General features: G+C 39.7%; 2 protein-coding genes across 3 annotated transcripts in view; one reads left to right on the forward strand and one right to left on the reverse strand.

The window, feature by feature from the left end:
* The window catches only part of Fstl5 (follistatin-like 5), a 140,245-nt gene that overhangs the window by 60,459 nt on the left and 58,964 nt on the right, over positions 1–20,822 (reverse strand). The gene's annotated exons all lie outside the window — the stretch shown is intronic.
* Positions 3,690–11,008, forward strand: LOC143353853 (C-type mannose receptor 2-like). The gene is made up of 6 exons (XM_076787457.1): positions 3,690–4,134; positions 5,410–5,711; positions 5,846–5,954; positions 6,001–6,035; positions 10,175–10,313; positions 10,690–11,008. Exons 1-6 carry the CDS (start codon positions 3,811–3,813, stop codon positions 10,972–10,974), a joined length of 1,194 nt encoding a protein of 397 aa, XP_076643572.1. The 5' UTR covers positions 3,690–3,810; the 3' UTR covers positions 10,975–11,008.

The following is a 20,822-nucleotide window of genomic DNA, read 5'->3' on the forward strand; positions in this document are numbered from 1 at the left end:
CCGAGCTTTTGAAACAAAGATCGTTTCATCGTCCGAAGCGTATTGCTCCGAAATCGTTGCGTAAAAAGTTGCGGGACAATAATCAATTTCCACTTCGTGTATCGTATCAGATATTATAGAAATACGTTTTGCAACATAAACACAGGCAGTTCAAATGCTGCATTATGTGCGTTTCGCACAAGTTTCATCTACTTCATTCAGAGAAACGATCAACGTTAGTAATAATTATTGCGGGTCTCTTTATAATGAAGTATTCAACTTCGCATTACAATCAAGTTTATTTCGGTATCAATCGATTGATATTCAGTGGCATTTATTTAGGAACAATACAACAGTGCCGGTCATCGGTTGCGTTCGGAGCATTCAACGAGTTAAGATTATCATTTAGTAACGAGGGTATTGTCGGCATTATAATCAGAATGTCGTAGTGTCATGTATATGGTGAAACAGTCTTGTTATCGTGAGATCAGCAATGTGTATTTGAAACTGGTTCAACGGTCCTATGATAAATTTAATTGTGTAATTAGCATTCATTGGGGTACCTCTGTCCGTTCATTAGAAATTGATGAGTTCATTGGTCAGTTGGCCCATTCATCGTTTAACACTTTGGGGACTAACATCGACACATTAACAACGCCAGAATCGTCCATCTCAGTTGCAAACATATAATTTAATCGTGTACCTTATCAAAGGCCAGTCCACATTGTTCATTTTTCTCATTATTTGTCATTTATTTTTCATTTAAGAATTTGTCATCTAAGAATTTCGTTTCATGTTATAATGTAAAAGAGAATTTCTAAGCCTTCCTTAGTACAACTATAAAAATTCTATTGATAGGATTCCGGTAGGTAAAGTGTTAACAATGACACAGCCTTATAGACATAGCGCTCAGGAAATGAAATAATGATTTGCGAATTTTAATTTCAACAGACATGCAGGGTTCATTCGCTGGTCAGGTCAGCCTACGTTCATTTTTTTTTTTCGTTTGAACCGCGTCCGGCAGTTTAGACAATCGTGTACATACAGACGAGTGCAACAAACAAACAGACGGTGATTGCAAAATTCCAAGCGGACTAGACGGTTCCTCCGCGACCAATAAACCGCTCGCGATTCCGTGCATTCGCAGTCCATAAATTTCTGGGATTCGTTGATTTTTCGCGGCGTGGCCGAGATGCGATCCGTCTTCGTCGTTAATACGATTTTTCCGACGGGCCCCGACAGTCGTCTTTTTCCTTCTCGTTCCCGGTATTTCACGTCACGCCATATCTTGATGCCGGCTATCCCCTTCGAAGTATCTTTAATGGCGTTTCTACTTACAGGAACAGGGCGGAAGCTGGCCCTTGAATGCTCCTAATGCAGTGCAAACAACTACAGGAACAAGAGCAGAGGAACGAAACCAACGGCCGGCGTATCGATTTTATTCCCACGACTCCTATCAGTGCCATATTTCCGTCTTTTTCCCAATTTTTTTGTTCTACTGTGCGTTACGAAGAAATAAAGAAAGAGGAGTGCATTAAAAGATTGATAGCGGCTGCTCGAGCATGCTCGCTCCTCGAGTCCATTTATTTCGCGGTCAATTTATTTTCTAATTAAACTTCCCGAACGACGAGACGTTCCTCGCCGCCATTCAAACATATTTGATCCCTTTACTCTTCGTTGCTCGGGCGAGACACGTGTACTTACAAGGAATGCGTTATATTTAAATGAAAGCTTGCGTTAACGTTTTGAGTTTGCAGAATAAAAATATTGTATAAAATGATATTGATATTATTAATGCAAGATCCTTAATTACACATTTCCTAGGGGCTTGCAATATCTCCAGTGTTAAGAGAAAAAATCTGTAACTGTTGTTAATTCACAATTAATATTCCGGTGTGCGATGGAATAAGCGAGGAATTTACATTATTTTGGATGGGGGAGCAAGGATCAAATATTTTTGGAGATAAAAATGAAGTTTGCAGAACTGACACGCGGTTCGTGGAAAAATGAAGTTCCTCTGCGAAAGACAACACGCGAGCAAATAGCGACGGCACAGTAACAACATTCTCCAACTTTGTAATTTCCTCGATGAAAATTAGTGATGCTAGAAATACGATGGAAAAAATACGAAATCCTTCCTCCCGTGGCTTTGTTGGTGATAAATGAAATTTTTTCATTATGTGGTATCAAGGTGTCATCGCTGATCGTTGCGGAAAATTCATTTCAGATTTTTGGTTTCATTTGATGAATTTTTTTGAAACTTTTGGCAACGTATTTGTGACGTTCTTCCGATTAAAATGAGTCCAAACACGATGCGATTTGGATCTTATTCACTGGTTTAATTCACGATTTAGTGGAACCTCGACTATCCGAACTACGGAATCAAAGTTCCATCGAATCGTGAATTAATCAAATAAATACGAATTATATTGTATCGTGTTTGGTCTCACTTTAATCAGAAAAGTGTCACGAATAAGTTTTAGAAATAAATAATTAGAAACAAAAATGTTTTTTCGTTGTAAATAAATTTTTCGCAAACATCAATCTCTTGCGCATGTGGAGGTATTACTGTACGTTTAGTGTTAACACGAGGATGGACGTTACAAGTGAAATATTATAGCAGAACATGCTCAGGTTAACTGCTTAGATTTGTTCCAATCCCCAGAGAAGAAAATGGAAGACTTGAGAACCTCAGAAGATCTCGAAAGATAGTAAAGCAGATCCGCGGTGCCTTGGATTTCGACATGACGAACAAAACGTGCGCCGAAACGGCGCGAAACAGGTAATTCCGGAGGTGTTAATATTTCAAAAGGGAGTGCTACAATTTTGAAACACTGTTCCCTTCGGTTAGGTGAGTCGTGCACGGAACGACGTACGAAAGCACGGTAGCGAGTACATACTCTGTTTTCGAAAAGTAAAGGAAGCATCGTTTGTTTTGATATCGGAGTTCTTTGATACGGTGCACTTTGGTTCGCAAAAAGATCCGTAGACTCTTTCCAACTGATAACAGGTTGAAAGACCTCCGCAGGTTATCGGAGCTACTGATGTTTAAGCGAATGGAGGACATCGGAAGAGCGACAAGAAATTTTTGAAGCGTTTGCAAGTCTTATTGATACTGCGTGGCACGATGGTAAAAATAACTATGAATGATAATTGGATGACCCATTTTTTCCACTAACTACAAGGCAAAAGAAAGCTTTCTTGCTCGAATTAGCACTCATTCATTTTTATGACACTAATGTCACGTCATAATATATTATGTTGATGTCACTGGTCTCGATCTTAAGCAATATAGCCATCCTCTTTTAAACAAAAAGACAACGTTGGAACATTCTTCGACAATACTTTGCTTCAATATTTTTTCTCGTTATAAAACGCGAATACGATATTCATATCTAGTGATAGTCGAGATTGCTATTCTAACCGTCGAACCGGAAGTCAAATATTGTGACTGTCTGTCGTACAAGCCCATTGCTAATTGCGAGCGGAGTAAATAGAGGACGTAACTCGAACATTTGAATTATAATTTCTGTATTTATCTCTTATTCGGATTCCAACATAATGCATCGACCCCGAGTTCTTGTTTATATTTTGGTTTCGTAACATCTGGGAAACCCGCAAGCCCGATAAGATGCGAATAAACATGATAAGCCGACGAAATCGAGAAGTATGAAAAGTTGTTGCTCAACTGTTTTTACATATAAGCAGAGTGGAGAGAGTGAACAGTGTCATTCGCGAAAGGATTAGAACAATTATCGTCGATCGATTACGTTCGATTACACTTGGAATACTAGCACCGGATAACTCCAGTGTGTAAGAGAAGCTACAAGGATGTCGTCTTCCAACTTCTTCGTCATATTGGCGGTCTGCTGGTTCACGATCTTCGATGGACAACTATGCACGAGCCACCCTCAGGATGCAGCATACTCGACGATCAAAAATCTCGAGGGGGTATTTCATCAAGAGAACGCAACGAATCAGCACGAGCTTCCCAAGAGATTTTTAGAGTGTTTGCCACGTGACGACTACTATGATCTGTTCCCGATTGGGTCCTACAAGTTGCACGCCCGGGCTGTTACCTGGGCTGACGCGCGCAACATTTGCAGGGAGGAGGGCGCTCACCTGGCCATCATAAACTCCAAAGCTGAAGCCAAAGTGAGTTCTGTTTGAATCCGCTTCTTTCATCTGTTTAACCCCTTAACGCACAGTTTTTTTTAAAAACGGCCAAAAAAAAATCAATTTTTGATATACTGCGCTTTTGTTCCATGGAAAAAGGCTATATTTCATTCTTGAATAAATAAGTGTTATAGCTTACAATCCCATGTAAATGATAAATATCATTAAAACGATTTTTTTTCTTTGCTTTCACATTGTTATTTTCAATTCTCGATTATATTCGAGTGTGATCGTCGTGTGTGAATTATCTCGAGTGTGCACAGTTTGGCCTGTTTAGCGCGCTCGAATTAACTCGAGGGTACAAGTTAAGGGGTTAAGGTACGTTTAAGTTAGAGTTGTAATGGTAGCAGTAGAAGTATTGATCAGAATCAAGCCAACTTGTAGGGTACAGTTTTCATTATTGAGTCTTTCGGATGCAAGATGCTGAAACAGTGTGTCTTTAACCTTCTGATGAAGGTAGCTGAAATGCTTGCGAAGCTTTTGGGAAATAATTCCACTAGGCTTGCGCCAGAAAACCTCGACAGTGAGAACTGTATTACCAGTGTCGCCAGATGAGGGGAGGTTGCACGAATTGAGGGGGAGATGTGAGTATGTACGACAGAAATGAAACGTGTCACGTGACCGGACCGTGGTGGAAGCGCGGTAGAAGGGGAAATTAGAGAGGGGGAACGAGTCTTGATCCGGCGACTCTGTGTATGACGCCGACCCGTGACAGTCTCGAATCTCTGATACGGGCCCGGTCTTTGTAGATTCGCGATAAGGTAGAGTGTCTACGTTACCGTCAAACATGGTTTTACGTGCCTCAAATTTTCGTCCTGATATAAGAATATCTTGTCGCTGGTAAACGGCTCATTCGAAAGAGGAAGGTTCAATCTAGTGCGCGCTGGTCAGGAGTAATATAAGCGTTAGAAGTAGGCCAAAAATTGACGATGTGTTCTGGATGAAATCGAGAGCAACGTGCGCTAGAAAATATCTCCAGCTACAAATTGAGCTATATTTTCTCTTGATTCTCTGCGAAATAAAGCGAAAAACTTGAAGCACGTTTCTGGCGTTAGAATTCATAATATCGATAATACAGAGCAAAAAATGTGACAAGTTTAGTTACAGACTTAAGACCTGTCGGATCAAGACCAAGACGGATCTTAAGTCTGTGTCTGAACGCTGTGAATGGAAATTATTAATTAAAAAGTCACGTGACTATCCCGGGCCCTTAAGTGGTGTCGTTTGTCCCGGTACAATTGTCCTTTTTTCTAGGTGCTGTCGACGTTGCTGTCTCAAATGGGACACGTGAGGAACGCGACGGCGCAGGACACGTCTTTCCTCGGTATACACGACCAATTCAAAGAAGGTGAGTGGGTCACTGTTCTTGACGACTCGATCTACGCTACCGGTTACACCGAGTGGAGCGACAAGTGGGGCGGACAGCCTGATAATAGTGGTGGCGATCAGGACTGCGGCTCTATGCTGAAGGAAGGCACCCTGGACGACGTGAGCTGTACCGTGAAGCTCCCATTCATCTGCGAAAAAGCCTATTCGAACTCGTGTGGAAGATGTTAATTTCTAATTACTTCCATTTGTGACGAGAACGACTGTGCGAAATGCAGGATGTCCTGTCCGATAGAGCTTTTTACAATCTCCAATCACTCCTTTGTAACTCGCGGATCATTATGTAAAATAAAAATTGTCCTAGTGAACTGAAAGAAACAGAAGTTAAACGGAGGTGTATTTCCTGGTACAATCATTTGAGTATAAGTCAAAAACGATGTAACAACACATCATTCGGTTCTTTTAATATGTCCGTACATCCGCAGTCTAATTATAACATACATGGTGTTGTTATTTAAGTGTGGACCTCTGAATAGCTTTTTCTATTGCATCGTGTAGAAGTGTAGACACGTATCGTGATAGAACCTTTACATATCCCTCAATCACTTACTACGATATAACCTTCAAACGACGTTCAAACATTTAATATAATACGACCTTGGAATGACCCTCAAATAGCTCAGAAGGGTAAAATTCAATTTAACGAAAGACGGAAATGAATTTTAATTCCCGTTTCTTGCAACTGTGTCCAATCACAATGTAGACGATTTGCAACGCAGTGTTGCGGCTGGAAAAACAAAATGTTTCGCGCATAGAAGAAGCGTGCGCAGCGGCAGGCCACGCGAATGCAACTGCGAACAAGAGATGCATGTGCGGGAAACGCGCGTTGCAGGGTTTGCGAAATTTCAGAAACGTCCCGAAGAGAAATGATCGGAGGAACGCTTTAGAATGAACGAATAAATGGAAGAAAATAAAATAGCCGACACCCCGTGCACAGTGTAATTTATTTATCCTGCCGCAACCGCGCCGAACGTGTTCCGCTACGAAATCGTAACGCTTTTACCACCCTAATCAAATCAGATTGCCGTCGTAAGTCTACTTAAACTTCGTAACTCGGGAGAAGCTTACGGACGCACTTCGGTAACGAACGGATAGAGTAACAGGACGCAGAAAATGCAGAAAAATTATGTAACGACAGTAATTATTAAAATCAGTTCTTCCTTCTGGTACATTGACGAATAAAATCCTCCAGAAAATGTATAATAATATACACTATTAAAATGGCTAAAAACTAAATGCTCGACTAAGTAATTATACTAATTGTTCACGGTTGTTCTATCACAAATTCAAGAGTTTGAAGTGAAGAAGGAAACCGGTCTTGCAGTGTCCATGACTGCAGCTTTCAAAGATTATATTCTCATGTTTTCCTATTCAGCAATTCTCAGTTAAGCGACCTTCTGCAGAATTTAGAAAAGAATGGACCCGTAAGACAAGATAAACAGGAAGTACGAACTGGACAAAGAGCAACAAATGTCTTATGCAATTATGCAACGATTTTAGTACATAAATAGAGCGGAGGATTCGCAGAGCAACATTCGCGGATTACAATTGTGTTCGAGTGTAAGGGCTTCGTCAGTCTCCGAGGCGTTTAGTTAACAAGTGCTCCCAGTTTTTCAGGTAAATTGTCCGCGATAAAAATGCATCAAGCAAAACTTGCGTTTTATTGAAACTGGCTCGCGAAAGTATACGTACACAGGGACGGTATTTACGTAACTTCATTGGCCTCATAATTGAAGTACAGTTCGTCGTCAGAGAATTTCGTTGACCGAGTATACCAATTTCGATTGGATCGCATCGCATACTAATGTTATCAAAGAATCAATAAACTAAGGGGTCACCGCGGTTCGATCAGTTTGCTCTGATCAAAAGTGTAGGAGTTCTTTTTTTAGAAAGTAATGAACATTATAATTCCAAACTTGGTACGATTATTAACTAATATTTGAAGAGTGTGCTCCAATTTTTTTGCGCAATAATAGTAAGTTTGTTTAAAGTTATAGCGGTAGTGGTAAGAGCGTTCGGAGAGAAGGGTTGCAGTCATTTGACGCATGAAAAGTGGAACGTTTCTTAATCTGCCCGAGTCCAGGTGAACCGGAATGAATAAATAATATTAGGGGGGAAAAATACGTCATCATTTTGAAAGACAGTTCTCATTTTTCAGTACAGATGTTAGAATTTGAAATCGAACAATTTTTGTATACAAGGATTCAATCTTTCTTTTTCAATTCTGGTAAAAAGAGGTCCGTGTGAAAACAAAAATTGTGTCTACGATAAACAAGACCCATATTAGAGGAAAAATCGGAGGAGATCGAAATAAATTCAGCCGTGTTATTGTCTAGACAGTATTGTAAGAACAGGGTACAAAGCGGATTTACACGGGGAACATTGTTTGCGAAGGTTAATCGGCTGAAACCGATCGAGGCTAGCGGCGCGGCAGGGCGATCCAATTCGAAGGGAGACTTGGTTTGGTCCCAGTGGGACAAGGGCAAGCATCGGGAGGAACCAAAGAGTACATAACAGCCGCGTTCCGAGTCCCAACTAAGTACACGGTCCGGTTAGCGAGACTTCAACGAAGACAAAGAGACTTCAAAGCGGAACGGTGCGACAAACTCTTCCGAACCGGTGAATAGGAGCCTCTGGTGGCAGCCGGTGTAAAAGGAGCTGCAGAAATGTCGACGTCCAACTCCTTCGTCAATTGCATTATCTTGGCAGTCGGGCTGATAGCGATCTTCGAGTCACCGGTCACTCTATCTACTCCGATAACACTGTCCAACACCAAAAAAATTTTGCAATACCTGTTGGGTGATTCTTATACACTTTGTCATCCTAAAACCGAATCTGAAAGTAGAATTTCTCCATCACGCAACGTTTTCGAAAAATTTTGGTTTTTGTAAAAATGCCCGATTTTGATACGAAACGACGTGTTACGCAAAAACTAAATACGCGAGAAAGTTCAAATTTGAGTCAAGAGATAGAGGGGACTCTCCTCTACATATTCATATAGTCAATTATATTTTTATGTACTTCCTAATAGTTGTAAATGGTTGTTAAAGTTTGAAAATGTGCCGACGCGGGTACTTTGTACGCTCTATTTTTGTATTTATGTGAAAAATCCTTTATCTAGCAGGAATTTACTATACAGGAATGCATTCTACAGACATTTCTGGTAAAGAAACCATTCACGAAAAGTACTTGGTTCCCTTAATGTACGAGAAGGATCAGAAAATGTTAATTGACAGCGTGTGCGCGACGCGTTCGCGCCAGACGGCCATTGCAGCTTTTTCGCGACTCGCCAGGGCCGTCGCTATGCGTAGTCGACGTTGGTACCACTCAAGTATGTCTTTGCTTACTATGCTTAATTAAATAATTTTTTTTTGCCTTTTTGGGTGCCAATCATTACAAAAGATTATAAAAATACGAGTTATATTCACATTTCATTGTGGAAATGCTTAATAAAGAAAATTGACCGCAGCAATGCGGTGACTGGAAAATTTTATTTTCAGTAATTGTTGTCTTATCTTTATAATTGTAATACCAATGGACATTCAAGATTCTTCCGATTAAAATAAGTCCAAACACTATGTAAATGGGACTATTTTTATCGATTTTATTGATCGAAGTACATAATTAAGACATAGATCGCTCTATATTAAATCGATAAAATCTCGCGGAAGTGTATAAATCAGCCGGACTGTTTTTGTTATATTCATGACGAAATTATTTTAAAATCAAAACAAGGAATACAGTTCCAGCATTAATCTTTCATCAAGATATTTCAACAATGGAAAAACGTTACAAAGGAAAAGACTTATGTGCGGATGCTTGCTGATTACTGCTGGACACTTATTATTGAAAATCGGGATACCAGGAACAAACGTCAAGCAAGGCGGAAACATTTTTAATTTGTTTACATCAGAAATAGGTAAGTTTTTGTATTCAATTTTCTTTATTAAGCATTTCCACAATGAAATGTGAATATAACTTGTATTTTTATAATCTTTTGTAATGATTGGCACCCAAAAATGTATTTAATTAAGCATAGTAAGCAAAGACATACTTGAGTGGTACCAACGTCGACTACGCATAGCGACGGCCCTGGCGAGTCGCGAAAAGGCTGCAATGGCCGTCTGGCGCGAACGCGTCGCGCACACGCTGTCAATTAACATTTTCTGATCCTTCTCGTACATTAAGGGAACCAAGTACTTTTCGTGAATGGTTTCTTTACCAGAAATGTCTGTAGAATGCATTCCTGTATAGTAAATTCCTGCTAGATAAAGGATTTTTCACATAAATACAAAAATAGAGCGTACAAAGTACCCGCGTCGGCACATTTTCAAACTTTAACAACCATTTACAACTATTAGGAAGTACATAAAAATATAATTGACTATATGAATATGTAGAGGAGAGTCCCCTCTATGTCTTGACTCAAATTTGAACTTTCTCGCGTATTTAGTTTTTGCGTAACACGTCGTTTCGTATCAAAATCGGGCATTTTTACAAAAACCAAAATTTTTCGAAAACGTTGCGTGATGGAGCAATTCTACTTTCAGATTCGGTTTTAGGATGACAAAGTGTATAAGAATCACCCAACAGGTATTGCAAAATTCGAAAAAAGTTTAATTTTGTTGGACAGTGTAATCAAAGAGTGGAAGAAGTCCGGGGACCATTGGTATAAATTGAACACCAAAGCAGAATGTTGGAACACCGCTCGAAAACTTTGTGCGAGGGAGGGTGGATACCTGGCTGTAGTGAATGACAATGCAGAGGCTGATGTAAGATTTTGAATCGTCCGTTTTTAATCATCGAACTTTCCCCCTTGCGTCTTCGTTCTCGTTCGTCGAAGCGTCTCTGTCCTTTCAAGCACGCGACTTTTCGTTAGAAAAATTGGCACCACAAGAAATTTTTATGGAAGAGAAAAATTGTCTGCGCAAATGCAGGAGTCACGTAATAATGTTGTTTCTAAATCGTTTCAACAAGTTTAAAGTAGTGTGACGATATTTTTGAATTAAATGTGTTGACTGGTCGATATTGACTCTGCACATTTTTGTTACAAGTACATGAAATCCGGAAAGGTCAGAAAATTTTCTTTGCCACAGTAATTGACTAACGATCAAGAAATCATGGTTTAATGTTGCGAACTTTTCCTAGGTGTTGATATCACGGTTTCACGCTTCGGGCGAAGCGTTTGATGCATTGTGTCAGGACGCTGTCTTCGTCGGCATACACGACCTGTTCGGTGAAGGTGATTGGACTACTATTTTCAACAACCCTATCGAAAAGGTTTTCAACGAATGGAGCAACAAGTGGGGCAAACAACCTGATAATTTTGGCGGCGCTCAAAACTGTGGCAGTTTGTATCGGGATGGCAAGCTGAACGACGTGCCTTGCAGCATAAAGCTTCCCTTTTTCTGCGAAAAAGATGAATCCCCCTGAAAACTTCCTCTCTGGGCATTTCTAACACCTGCAATCGAAAGAAATGCGATGAAACATTATTTCGTTCAATTTATATGTCTGTCGTTTGCATAAAGATGAAAGGAACGTCGTCCAAGTTTCATTTGTATCGCCTTGGTCCTCTAGCTCCTCTAGTTTTCTTTTGGCAGCGAGATAATACTAATCGAATGACAATATTTTCAACGACATCGTATCCGTGACATTTGTCTGATTAAAATGAGACCAAACACGGCACAATTTGGATCGTATTTGCTCGTTTAATCCGCGTTTAAGTAGAACCTTGATTAACCGAACCGATGATATCCGAATCCACCGTTATTGAATCTAAAGCGATCCATATACACCATGACTCATTATTAGACTGCGGATCTTTTTGCATTTATGACAATAATGGGTAACCACAATTTAAAGCAGTGGACGTATTACAAATTTTTAGGGATATCAGCGTGTTGGTTTCAGCTTCATAAAGTAATTAAAAGAAGAAAGAAATTTTTATTTCGCTCCTGTGTCTTGCAATCGATGCAAACATTTTTTTATTTTGCATAAAGATCCGCAATCTACTCATTATACAAACCAGTAAAGATTTAATCCAGCACTGTAGCTAGGTAACTCTTTTATTATCCGAACACTCGTTCCCCATCATGATTAGTTGGGATAATCGAGGTTCTACTAAATTGTGGCTTAAACAAATAAAAATGATCGAAACTGTGTCGTGTTTGGGGTCATTTCAATCAGAAAAATGTCAGGAATATGTTAGCGAAAGCAGCACTGATAATTCTGTTAAAAAAATCCTAATTGGCACTTTGCTTCGAACGATTATGGATTCTCGTCGTTGTTGCGTTTCTATTTTCCGCAAAACGATGCAAGAAGCGGCATTGATAACTCCATGTCGACAGACCTCTAATCAGTTATAGTGTGTTTTTATTTTGTGCAAACAGCTAGAAGGCGAGACGGAAGCGCTGTGATAACTGCATTTCGAATGGTATCGCTCCCGAGCGTGGTTCACTTCTGTTTTGGTAAATTCATTTTCTAATCACAGATGGTAAATCAGCTTTCGCAGTATTCACGATGCAATTACGTACGGGTGCATTCGGCGTCGCTTAAATCGGGTTTGATGTGTCGGAGGACCGAGAAGACCAGATTAGCCGATGGTCGGGAGTGAAATAGAATTAATTTCTCGAAATCCAATTGTCCACTGATAATCGGGCGCACTTCGTGTGATCTCTCCGCTCGTCGGTCCGCGCCAGCTACCAGTTGATAAATTGCTATCGCAGAAGCCGGCAGGAGATACGACTTCAGATAATTTAGCGCGATCTTCAAGTGACAAATGATCAGCACAGTTAATCTTAAACGGTCGAGTGATGAGACAATCGTCCTCGGCTATCCGCTTTGGTTCTCACAAACCGTTTCACACCAATTTCCAGCATGCTTAACCCTTTGCCCTACAATTTTCTCCGTGCTCACATCGTTCAGAACTTCTTCCTCTCGAATATCTTTTCAGAAAGAAAACAAGTAGAAAATTTATATTCATCATCTACATTTACATGAAATAAATAATCGGAGTAAAAATTGTGCACAACTTTCAACCATTTTAAATTTTAAGATAATTCGAACATAGCTATGGCTGCTGTTTATTGTGTTCGTAAGCGAGCACGGTTTCACAAATATAAAAAATCACAGAGAATTGATTAATTAGACGACGCAAAATCAGATGTTAAGTATATGCAATTATTGTTATAAAATAATACGCGAGTTGCAGGCGAACCTCGTTACGTGTCTGGAATCGAGTAAAACTTATTGCAGGCGAGCAGAATTTTCAAACTGACAAAATTAGTCATTGATATGCGGTGCACATTTTAATAGCAATTGCAGCCAGTTACAGAGGCGTTTAATTAAAATTTGGAAAACTAATAATAAACAGGTTGCCCTCGTTTGTCGGCGCAAACGCCGAGAAAAAGTCTGAGCGCTCGAATTACCATTTCAATTACCATTTGTCGATAAAAGTTTGATTAACTTCTGTTAATATTAAACCTGCAGTTGTAATGCCGGAAATAATTCAATAAAATATAATTTTTGCCATGAAACAATGTAAATCGTTACAATGTAAGTGTTGAATCGTTATTACACCCTGTTTTTCTCTTTTTGGATATTTGCCGTCTACTTTTTCCCAAAAAATTGACAATTATAATTTACATACGTCGCGTGTAAAATATATTATTTGATTATAAATATTGCTTGCACCATCCAATAATAGTATCGAGATAATTATGGACGGTGGTGTATGGTATAAATTCGGCTCTATCTGGATTTCAAACTGGAACAATATCGCGTGTCTTCGAGATAATATAAAACTAAAATAAAATGGGGTAATGAGTTAAGACGTTTCACTGTTCGGAACGGCTCGCGCGGTTCGAACTTTGCAAGCACCTCGGTAGAACTTCTCGCCGCGAGGCCAGGGATTCCCAATTTGTATTCCGCGGAACTCTAGGATACGACCGATGAAATTTTCTGATTCAATTGTAACAATAGTTCTCGAGTTTTATAATTTTTAGTAGAGGGCGAAAAGTTCCTTGATTAACGATCCTCCGCGAAGCAGGCGCGCACAATTCCCATATTGTTTCGAACTTGTCGAAACTCCAACCAAATCTGTCGATTTTCCGTCGAAAATCTTTCGTAAAGTCCATGACAATTTGTAAGATTGAAGTATGAAACGCAAAGAACGATATCAACGATTTGTGAAAGATTACACACAAGTAAGTTGAGATACATAGAAATAACATTTTGGTCGTTCGCGAATAATTGAGAAATTGAGTGTAAGAATGAAATTCCTAATAAATTCCCGTAAAGTGGGATTCGGATTATAAGGAATTTTTGAGGGTTGCAGGATTGCCAGGGAAAGTGTCGGATGCGGTCTCCAGCCACGCAATAGTAGTTTGCAGAAGCTTCGCATAGAAGAGATGCCTCGGAACACAGAGAAAGGTCCGCCAGGACGAGGACGGTCATCTGGTTATCATAAATTCCAAGTGCGAAGCTTGCGAAGTTCGAATAACTCGTTTTCTTCCGCTTTGTCTGCGATGGCATCTCCCGCGACCGGAGAGAGTCATTATCTTTTCCGCAGCGACTCGACTCGTCACGGATTTCTATATTTTATCAAGAACTGCGGATTTGCCGAGCCCCTTCCGGCTATTCTTGAGAATATTATCGCTTAAAACAATATTCACACTGTAATGATAATTCTGCAAATACTCCGATTTCTAATTGTTGGGTGTACAAGTTCATTTGTAACTTTCTTCCTAACTTTCTTAATAAGAACTTCATCATTTTACTTCTAACCGGATGAATTCTTTTTTTTTCAGATTGCTGGATGTTTTCTGTATCCACCAGATGCCGTTGAGGAGGATCAAATTGTTTGTTGACTGACACTAATTATAAGCTCTTCGGTAAGCTCATTTTCTGCTTGACAAGGACTTTCTCGCAACGATTCAATTTTACTTTCCGCGTTTAGACTATGGAACAGTATTCTTTTCAAGTGAGATGTGTTTAACAATGTTTCGTGCGTTCGTATGTTTTTTTCGCTTTGATTGTTGCCCTTGCCAATGCGGCAGACAAAATATTCGAATGAAATTCACCATTAACTTTGAGGATTGCGAATTCGTCTGTACGCTTAATACGAGACCACAGGTTTAATGCATTTAAATATGCAGTACATGCAAACGCATATTGTGAAGATTATAGTTGGTTTCGTATTATCAAGTTTGTTGGGCGATGGAACAAGCTATTTTTCGTTTAATCTCCGTGAGGCTAATGCACAAAAATTGATATTTGCATAAAGATCAGCAGTGCCGTCGCGATCCGCGCAAGTTAAAAGGAAAACTTCGAAGATGCTGTCGCGAAAAACCCAAGGGAGGCATAAATAACAATGGAACATCGTATATTTCCGCGCCTGAGACAGAGTCTGCTGGCACATAGACTTACAGACACATGTCCAGGCTCAAGGCACTCATTTTCTCTTTATTAACTTCACTTGCTTCAACTAAACAGTATAACATAGTGTTTGACTGTCTCCAAGTTACAAAGACATCAAATATTTGTATAACTTCATCCTCTGTAACACCGTGTACCTTCGAAGTCACATATCGGCGTACCAATATTTCCGAGTATTTTATGTTCGGCCACAACGCGTAACAAAACTATTTCTTACTATTTTTTCATGAAACTTTAATCAACGCATCCGTGACATTTTTCCGATTAAAATGAGCCCAAACACGACCCAGTTCTAGTCATATTCACTCGTTTATTCGGAGTTCAGGTATCGGTTCGGATAATCGAGGTTCTACAAAATCGTGAATTGAACGAGTAAATACGATCCGAATCGTGTCGTGTTGGGGCTCATTTTAATCAGAAAAATGCCACGAATATGTTGCTGACAGTTTCACAAAAATACTACTATATTGACACACAGTTACATAACTTTTGAATTTCATTCATCTGGTTTGTTCACAAGGTCATCGAATAAAGAAAATTAAATTATATTTGCGTTGCTAAGTGACGTAATATTCACGAACTCTCAGTAATAACGTTAACCACAGGAAATTTGTTTATCCATAGTCAAAAATCGGCAATTTCCGGAAAATCGGTGCAGAAATACTTTTCGGAGCCGTCGTGCATACAGGTGCATTCGGTCCACTATGTTTTCAAGCAGTTAACATGGTCCCCATCTGTTCGGAAGCTGTACCTGGGGCGCGATACAATCTTCTGAGTGCACCAAAAAGAATTTCACGAGCCTGTCGCGTATCTCTCGGCTAGTATGCAGTCTCTCCCCGTTGATCCCGAATAATTTCTTCTGACCTGTAGTCGCGTGGAACAGACTCAACGGCGGATACCGTGCTCCTCGAGAGCGGTATCTCGCAGACGAAGGAATGCTCTGCATTACAATGACCTCGCCTTCGCTCAGAAAAATGCCACAGTTTCGTCCTCCAGTCTCATTATCCGCTCGTCCCGCTCCCGACTCGTCGTTGCACTCGGCGAAGGTACTCTCCAGCGAATCGTCCTCGTTAAAGCAATCGTGCATGCCAATAAAGACTGTACGAGGTGTGATCAAAAAGAAACCTGACCGTCAGCTTCCTTGCGACGCGCAATGGCTCAGAAACGCAAGAAGCTGGGCAAAATTCATATCAATTATACATTATCAATTACAAAAAGAACGGTTTCAGGATTTTTGAGCTCCCAGAATCCAATTCCGGTGTTACTTATTTGCTGCAATGAGAAACTATCTATAAAACTACCCTTACAGGGGGTGTTCCAATCTAAAAAAAAATTGGGACCTTTCGAAAAAATTCGAATGTGACTTTAAGCATTTAATGGACACACACTCGGGAGTGAGTTTTAAACGAGCAGAGACTCAAGATTACAAAAACAAAACGGAATTTGAATAAAAGTTAGATGGGCACAGAGAAGTGATCAAAGTAAACATTTTCTCCCCGAATTGCGACCAACGGGAGTGAAATAGAAATGTACGTATGTATATGTATTAGGGGTACCCATAAGTAATCGATTATTTGCAAAGAATTTGTCTTGCCTTTAGTTCTGTGCCGATCGTTGAATAGGAAACACGTATTCTTTTACAGTTTTCGGTGAAGCAGCCTGTGTTCCAAATATTCTAAAAAGTATACTTTTCTTTAAAACCCTGTAATAAAATGGCGGCGTCCGTACCTTCCGAGGATTATATTCGTCATTGCATACTTTTCCATTTTCATGCAGGATTTAATGCAACGGTAACAACAAAGAAAATTTCCGATGTTTATGGAGATGTATTGAAGGTCAACAAGTGTTAACGTTGGTTCAGAAGGTTTGCTGCTGGTGATTATAATCTCTCTGATAGGCCTCGAATTGATAATGATGGAGATTATATAATAAATTAAGAAATAAAAACCTGAATTTACTACAAAGTTTGTTTTAGATTTACACGTTTATTTAGATATATACTATTAAAATAGGTATTTTATATTCAATGTTACGCAAAGTAGAGTCTTGAATTTCGGAGCAATAAATTTCAGAGAACAGTAGGAAAGCTTGATTTGCAAAATGGATGAATTTGATTTACAAATAGGTGAATTTAATTTGCAGAAGGGCGAATTTGCAGTAAAAATCCGGTACCACACCTCGTATATCAAGACGCTGCCGCCGTACAGAATCTGAAGCACAGTCTCGGGCACTTCCGGACCGTAGAACGTTTCTGTTCAATCTACTCGAATCGGTGAAAGAGTTTTCCATCGGGCAGACCGTCGAATTAAAAGTGTCGCCGAATTCTATTTCGGGTCTAACACGCTCGTGGAACCTTACGGCGTACTTTCGCAATTCGATTAACCCTTTAAACCGTGGAGAGTGTAGATAAGAATCCGCAACAATGCGACCGTTTTCCAGAGCGCGTGGCTATTTGCTGGCGGGTCACGTGCCCCTGATGGAACGAGGCTACAAATATTGTTTTATTTCACGAGAAGAAGTTCCGAAGTCCTGCGCGAAATGATACGTGCCCCGAAACCGGACCTCGTACCAGATTGTTACCTGTTCAAGGTGCTCGGAACAACGTCTTCACCGTTGAATTGCTTGTAAACCGTCGGCCTTGTACCATTGGCTTCAGCGTTTCGAGTTCTATCGTCATTCGAGAGCTGATTCGAACATCGCCGCCGGTACTTACAATTTATTTATTAACCCCTTGAAGTATTCATTTTTTCTCAGCTTTATAGAGCGATTTGTTCCTGGGAAAAAATTGTTTATCAGCAGACTGCGGAACCTTAGACGAAATAAATGTTTTGCGTGTTTATTCAGCCGTGAAAATATATTTTTAATGTTTTTAGAGGCGTCTCGGTTTGCGGCATTTTTTCTTCGGGTTCCCGCTCTTGGTATCATGCAAAAACATCTTGGGAGAAAATGAATAATGTATGGTGGCGGTGGAGGCTTCGAGCTTTAAAATGAACGGAGATTTATCGTCGCACGATTCTTTTTTACGGAACTATAATAGTTTAATTTTTAGAGCTGTATCGGTGGACGTTGCCCCGTGTGGAGACTGTAAAATGAACGAAGCGATCTTCAAAAATAAATTTGATCTCCCGTAGTTACGTAGCTGCTGATGAATATATTCCGGCGAGAATAGGACGGTGTAATGACAAGAGACAAGGAGCTAAAATGCACCTGGTGCACTTTTTACGACATTCATTTTAGAACAATGAAACCCCACAAGGGAGGCACGCTGTTCCACGGTGCTTCGAACCGTGCACGCTGGCCGGACAAAACCTCGAAATTTAAGTTGTGAAAACACAGTGCTATTTCCTTGTAAGTGAACGATAAAAAATTATTGTCCTCGCTCTCAATTTTTTTTCGTTCCGTGCGCCACGGAAAACTTCTGTAATTTCATAAACGCTGAATTTTCCCGACGCCTTAATTAAAGAATTGTTTTACAACGAATCCAATATTCCCCAACGGAATAATCAAGAAAATTGTGTATCTTTTGCTTGCATCGTTAACAAATTAGGATTCCAGTGACGTAATACAGACGACTCCTATCATTTCATAAACGCTGAATTTTTCCAACGCTTTAGTTAAAGAATTCTTTCATACCGAATCCAATATTCTCAATGCAATATTCCCTAATAGAATAATTAAGAGTATTACATGTCTTCTATTTAGATGTTAAACTAACTAGCATTCTAGCGATGTATAATGTGCAAAAGTCAACGAGTTCCATGATATTTCCTCCTCGTAATTATGATTTAACTTTCAGTAAATGCAAATTATTCTGCGCAACAGTCTGCTGGATGCCCGTAATTAACTTTACGCTAATAAAGTACAGAGTCAGTTAATCCTTTACAAGAGACAACGTGTAACGTATTCCACGAACATTTTTATTGCCAGATGTTCTTTGACCCCTCACCTTCCGACGGGTGGCAATTTTAATATCGCATGTTTTGCGCTGTATAATTAACAATAAATACGAGCTTCTGTATCAGTGAATACATTAAGCCGTGGCTTTCACTGTTAATCAATTGCCATTTCATTTTAAAATCAAATCTTTTGTCCATCATGTTCGAGATTCATTAATATTATATATATATATTAAAATTTAACATATTCGAGATTGACTGTTATTTATTGACTGTTATTATATAACATTTTTTGAGAAGGTCTTTCGATTGTTACTGCAACTTGAATTTTTGTTATAATAGATGTTAAAGGAAAATACAAGGTATTTGAATAGAAACAAAAACGATTTTGTGGATAGAATTCTCACAATAAAATCATTAATAAATAAATGGCCCTCCTCGTGCATCAGTTCTTTAAAATCCAATCCGGATGACTAAAAAATACAATTTCGTCCAGCAACGAGCAGCAGGAATGATTCTCGTTTGTGAAAAGTATTCGATCGATCTCGAGCTTACATCACAATATTCCTCGTCCGAGGTTCCCGTAGGTCCCTTGCCCTTTACGAGTCACGAACGTCAATGGCGGCGATGACTTCATCTGGTTATCCGATTAAAAGTGATAGCAATTCGACGCGTCATATCGAGAACTCGGTGCAGCGGCGTATAGAAATCGGCAGCCGACACTCGTCGATCCAACATACCGTGAACTAACGTGGTCCTTTCAGAAGGGCGGCTCTCGGAACTCAGTTAGGGGAGCAGGAAGCGCTTCAACTCTGATCCAATTTCCGTGTGTTGCACTTTAAAAATCAGCATGCCAACGTGAACGTCTGCCCCGCTTCTAAGTAGCTAATTTGCGAGTGGCCTGTTAGCGAAAGTGTGCAGAAAGTTTCGCCTCCATCGCCAAGCCCCTTTTGTAACGAATCGAATAAACAAATCGTTTCGTTTCGTAAGCGGGACCTAAGTTGGAGCTTAATTAAACATTAAGATATTCACGTTTATTCGCCGCTCTGCCCTCCATCCATCTTCTTTGTTAATACGACTTTTCTCGTTTTAAAACGGCACGACCCTCCTTTTCTCTCCAGCTTCTTCTTCTTCTTCTTTTTATTTCCTGCAACATCACGTTTTGCCGCTCGCTATTCCGTTCGAAGTGTTTTTAATTGTGTTTCCACTCGCAGACCGGGACGAAAAATGGTTCTCGAGCCATTCCGACGGGCTGAGAACAGCTTGGAGCAAAGAACAGACAGCGAAAACAACGAAAAAGGACGTCGAGGGTGAACGGTTGCGAAAATCGGCGAAATCTTTGCCAAAATGAATATTCCTGATTTTAAGGGAAATTGTTTAGCTGCTAGGTAACACGGGAATGTTTGTTCGTTAAAAACTGCATTCTTATTTATCAGTTGGCTAATGTTAAGCATTGAACTTATGAATTTTGATCTCGGAAATCATTTGTCGAAATCAGGCAGTTCTATACGTTTCAATGTAGGAGATTCAGCTTATTACAATAATATTCTTTCCAAGTGGAGAACGGATTTTGTGATATTCAAAATTATATGCAAAATTCTGCAAGAAATAGATAAAAACGTCGTAAAGTAAACATGATCGCATTCTTTGAAATTCTACATACTTTCCATGTCCGTTTTTAGGTTAGGTTTAGCGGAAGAACGCAGTAAACTTTCACGCTACGAGGCGCATATACGCATAAAAATGGCAATAACTTTCGAAACCGTAAAGACCAGCGAAAAATAATTACTGGTGCTTGTAGGGGAAGCTCTCAGCTTTAATTTAAAAAGAGATTTGCCGCGGAATAATGCAAAATTAATCTGTTATTAACGTGGATAAACCGTACAAAGTTCCTGTATTCGGTTTTCATTTATTCCAGCTTGAACAATAGACTTTCATTAATAAAACCAA

Source organism: Halictus rubicundus, chromosome 4 (assembly GCF_050948215.1).
Source record: "Halictus rubicundus isolate RS-2024b chromosome 4, iyHalRubi1_principal, whole genome shotgun sequence".
In the NCBI taxonomy this organism is placed as follows: domain Eukaryota; kingdom Metazoa; phylum Arthropoda; class Insecta; order Hymenoptera; family Halictidae; genus Halictus; species Halictus rubicundus.

Bases quoted from the DNA above. Each gene is read 5' to 3' on its own strand.
- LOC143353853 (XM_076787457.1), top strand. From the start codon at position 3,811: ATGTCGTCTTCCAACTTCTTCGTCATATTGGCGGTCTGCTGGTTCACG. The intron at 5,955-6,000 runs GTACATCCGCAG...TTGTTATTTAAG, and splicing joins TCGGTTCTTTTAATATGTCC to TGTGGACCTCTGAATAGCTT. The intron at 6,036-10,174 runs GTAGAAGTGTAG...TTTGTTGGACAG, and splicing joins AGCTTTTTCTATTGCATCGT to TGTAATCAAAGAGTGGAAGA.